The following is a 4,197-nucleotide window of genomic DNA, read 5'->3' on the forward strand; positions in this document are numbered from 1 at the left end:
ATCGGAGATCTCGGGGTGGGGAGGAAGACTGAATGGAGACCGCCTCGCCTCTTCCCAACTCAGAACCTCAGTTTCCTCTTCTGATGAATGAGAGGGGGCACGGGTCACCAGGACGGACAGAACTGCTCTCGGGATGGACCTGACCTTAGAGAATTTGACTTGCGGCGTGGTTTTGTTTCCAAAGATGGAGAAACTGAGGCCTGGGGGGTTGGAACCTCGGACCCTGAGAGCGAGGGAGGAGCCTGGGGGGCACTGAGTCGCCTCATCCCTCGTTTTACAGACAAGGACACTGAAGCCAGCTGATTGGTCCAGGGTCGTCCCCGCAAGGGGGGTCCTTCCGCTCCAGGCAGCCCCCCCCCAAATTCGCTTTCTCAGCCCCTCCGGGCCAGACCCTGCTTCTCATGCCGAGAGAAGCCCGCGCTTCGCGGGGCTGGAGTTCAGTCTGTAACTCAGACTCGCCCTCTGTACGAGGAGGCATGGGCTGCCCCGGGCGCTCTCGGCATCCCCGCGGAGCTCTAGGACTGCCCCAAGGCCCGCACCGGACAGAGGCGGGGCCAGAACTGAGCTGGGCGGGGCCCTAGGGGGCGGGGCCTCAGTACTAGGCACGTTCCAGACGTTCCCGTGTTTGCGCGTTGCTAGGAGACGGCGCTCGGCGGCCCAAATCCGGTAGGCTGGACGGAGGACGGCGGAAAGGGGGCGGTGCTTCACAGAGAACTGGAGAGTAGGAACGGGGCCGGGAGTCGGGCGACGGGCCGCTCCTTGGCAGGAAGGCGGGGCTGGGAGGCAAAGACTGAGAGAGAGATTGAGATTGAGATTGAGAGAGAGAGAAAGAGATTGGTGGAATGAGGGGGGCGGGGCTGGGTCCGAGGCGGGGCTGCGAGGTTGGGGGCGGGAAGGGCGGGGCAGAGGCTCAGAAAGGGGGCGGGGTCGGCGGCGCGAGGCGGATTCGAACCTCGACTTGTTTGGACGTCGCTAGGCGACAGGTCTAGGCGCGCCCAATCAGGAGCCAGCTGGGGCTGACGCCACGAAAGGGGCGGGGCTCAGGGTAGCCCCCGTTAGTGGCGACCGGCAGACTGGCCTGAGGCGCCGGATCTCGCTTACCTCCCAGGCTCGCCCTTCGGGCCGCCTCTGCCCAAGCGCTCTCCGGCCGGGCGCAGGGTTCGGGCCGCGGGGCAGGGGCTGGGGTAGGCGCTCCGCCCGCGCGCCGGCCCCGGACATCTCCACGGCCCCGAGCACAGCGGGCCCGGGGCGGGGTGCAGGTGAGTGTGGCGGGTTCGGGAGAGACTGCGAGAGGGTGGAGGTGGGGAACAGAGTCAGCGGGGAGGGGCACAGAGTCAGCGGGGAGGGGCGGGGCGGGGCAGGCGCACCTGCCCCGGGGGAGGGAGGTGCCGGCGGCAGCCTATGCGCGTGCGCGGCTGAGGGGCGGGGCCCCGGTGTTCGTGCGCGCATCTGCGCCGTACTAGGACTGGCGGGCCACAGGTGGTGCCAGCCGAACGAGCCGCGGGAGCGGGACGGGGGCCGCTGGGGGCCACGCGACCAATGGGAGGTTGAGGAGGCGGGGCCTCGGCGCGCCCGGCGGCCAATGGGCGCAGGCGGGGGCGTGGCCCGGTGGCCGAATCCGGCTTCGCGGCGCCGTCTGCTCACATCGGCCTCGCGAGCCGAGGCGGGCGCACGCCGTGCTACGCCGCTGTCTGGGTTCGGTCCTCGGGACCGCGGCTGAGCCGCCGGGGGCGGGGAGGGAGGCCGTCGCCAGGTGAGGCCGGGGCGGAGGGAGGCGTGGGGGCCGCCGGGGGGGCGGGGCGTGCCCTCCGCGGGGCGTCCCTCTGACTGCGTGTGTCCTTGGCCCCCCCAGCTCGGCGCAGCCGCCGCGGAGCAGCGGGCGGACCAGGCGGCCGGGGGGCGGCGGCGGGGCGGCCCCCAGCCCGCCTCGGCCATGGGCAATGGGCTGTCGGAGCCCGGCCCCGGCCTGCTGGCCGGCCTGCCCCCCTTCCAGTGCTTCCACATCGTTATCCTGGGCCTGGACTGTGCCGGCAAGACCACGGTGCTGTATCGGCTGCAGTTCGACGAGTTCGTGAACACGGTGCCCACGAAGGGCTTCAACACGGAGAAGGTACGCGTGACGCTGGGCAACGCCAAGACCGTGACCTTCCACTTCTGGGACGTGGGCGGCCAAGAGAAGCTGCGGCCGCTGTGGAAGTCGTACACGCGCTGCACGGACGGCATCGTGTTCGTCGTGGACTCGGTGGACGTGGAGCGCATGGACGAGGCCAAAACGGAGCTGCACCGCATCACGCGGCTGGCCGAGAACCAGGGCGTGCCCGTGCTGCTCGTGGCCAACAAGCAGGACCTGCGCGACTCGCTGCCGCTGGCCGAGATCGCGCGGCTGCTGGCCGTGGGCGAGCTGGCCGCGTCCACGCCCTGGCACCTGCAGCCCACCTGTGCCATCATCGGCGACGGCCTGCGCGAGGGGCTCGAGAAGCTGCACGAGATGATCTTGAAGCGCAGAAAGATGCTGCGCCAGCAGAAGAAGAAGAGATGAGGCCGCGCGCGCGCCCCGGGACCCTCCGCGGCCTGGGAGCTGACCAGCAGACAGACAGCAGCTGCAGGCGTTGGACGTCGAGTCCCTAGGGAAATAAAGCTGTGGACGGTGTCTGTCTGTCTGTCCGCCCGCCCTCCTGCCTTTAGGCTTAAACGCCCCGGAATGGAAGTGTGAAGAGGGGTCGGGAGACTGGTATTTATTGTCGGGGTCCTCCCGCGGGCCCGAGGGGATGGGGTGGGGGGAGGGGTCCCGGGGTGGGATCCCAGGACCGTCTGCGAAGTCCGCCACCGTGTTGGTCGGGCAGCCGCTCAGGCCGGTCCGATGCCGGTGGGAGGTGGGATCTCTGGAGGCGCATGGATTAGTTACCCTGACGCGGAGCATGTTTTGGTGGGTAGTGTTCTCATTTCTTAGAAAGAGCTACGCATGCCCCTCCCCAGGGGGCCTCGAGGACGCCTCCTTTGTCTTTAAGAGGTGGCTTGCTGTCATTTGCGGGCCGGAAAGCGATCTGCTTGACGCCCCCCTCCCCTTTCCCCGAAAGACGCCTGTCTGTAACACAAGCCTGCAGACGGTGGGGGGCTTATACAGCGGACCATCTGGGTCAGTGTGAACAAAAGAAAAAGAAGCCCACTAGCCCTGTGGGGTCCCCAGACCATCGGGGATCAGATAATGGTGCTGACGGAGTGGGAGTGTGCGGGGTTTGTTTACCTTTTCAGTGTTGGGGGAGGCACCTCAGCTTTGTGGGCAGCCCTCGGGCTTGCCTTCTTGTTTACAGAGCGGACAAACAGTGTTAGGTGGGTAGGACGAGGGAAAGGGAAAAAGCCTGTTCCTTGTTGGTGCAGTCCATCTGATGATCAAGCATCTGAAAAAAGCTGTAGCAGAACTTTGTTTTACATAAATGTGCAGGTGCTCTAGGGAACCAGAATGGGGAAAAGCCCCCTAACTTCAATGTGAAAATGTGGTTTGATTTTTTTTTCTTACCAAAAAAGTCATCCTTTTCTACCAACCAGCAATGACTTCTAACTGCCATGCGTTTAGAAAACATCACTGTTGCTCCTGTGTGTAAAGAGACTTGATTTGTACAACCAGCCACTGTTTGTTCTTAAGGCGACCAAAAATGCACTTTAGAGGGGTGGTTTTTGTTTTGTTTTATAGTGATGCAGCTGATTTTATGGAACCTTGCTTTAAATAAACGAAAGTTAAAACTGCAGCAGCTTCCAGTGGAAATTTCTGTATGTTCTTTGTACCTTATGTCTTTTTATAGACATGTGACTGACTTTCTTATCAATATGCCCAACCTCGGTCACTGGGGAAGGAGTGTTGGCCTTTCACTCCACTTTTGCCTCTTGTCTACGGGGCCCACAGAAGTAGGCCGTTAGGAAACCTGAACGTTGTCATCTGGGGTATGTTGTGTGTTACTGGAGAAATGTTAGAATAGGTTAGGCCAGAAGTACCCACAGACATCCCAGAGGGCATGGGGGGGGCTCTCTGGGAAAGAACAGTCTTTTTACTTTCTGTGCTAGGGCTAATGCTTACTATTAGATCATAATGGGAAGCTGTCATCCACATGTCATTAATAAAACAATTGAATATTTAAATGCTCAACCTGCAACACCCTTTGAAATGCTTTCTGTAAGCCTCTTAGCTGCTGTGTAATCTGA

General features: G+C 62.5%; 1 protein-coding gene across 1 annotated transcript; it reads left to right on the forward strand.

Moving 5' to 3' along the window:
• The first annotated feature begins 1,910 nt into the window (after window positions 1-1,910).
• ARL4A (ADP ribosylation factor like GTPase 4A) lies at window positions 1,911-2,759 on the forward strand. Its single transcript, XM_036758663.1, has one exon. The coding sequence runs from the start codon at window positions 1,934-1,936 to the stop codon at window positions 2,537-2,539; it is 606 nt and encodes a 201-aa protein (XP_036614558.1). The 5' UTR covers window positions 1,911-1,933; the 3' UTR covers window positions 2,540-2,759.
• The last annotated feature ends 1,438 nt before the right edge of the window (window positions 2,760-4,197 follow it).

The sequence above is a fragment of the Trichosurus vulpecula genome, chromosome 5 (assembly GCF_011100635.1).
Source record: "Trichosurus vulpecula isolate mTriVul1 chromosome 5, mTriVul1.pri, whole genome shotgun sequence".
Lineage (NCBI taxonomy): Eukaryota > Metazoa > Chordata > Mammalia > Diprotodontia > Phalangeridae > Trichosurus > Trichosurus vulpecula.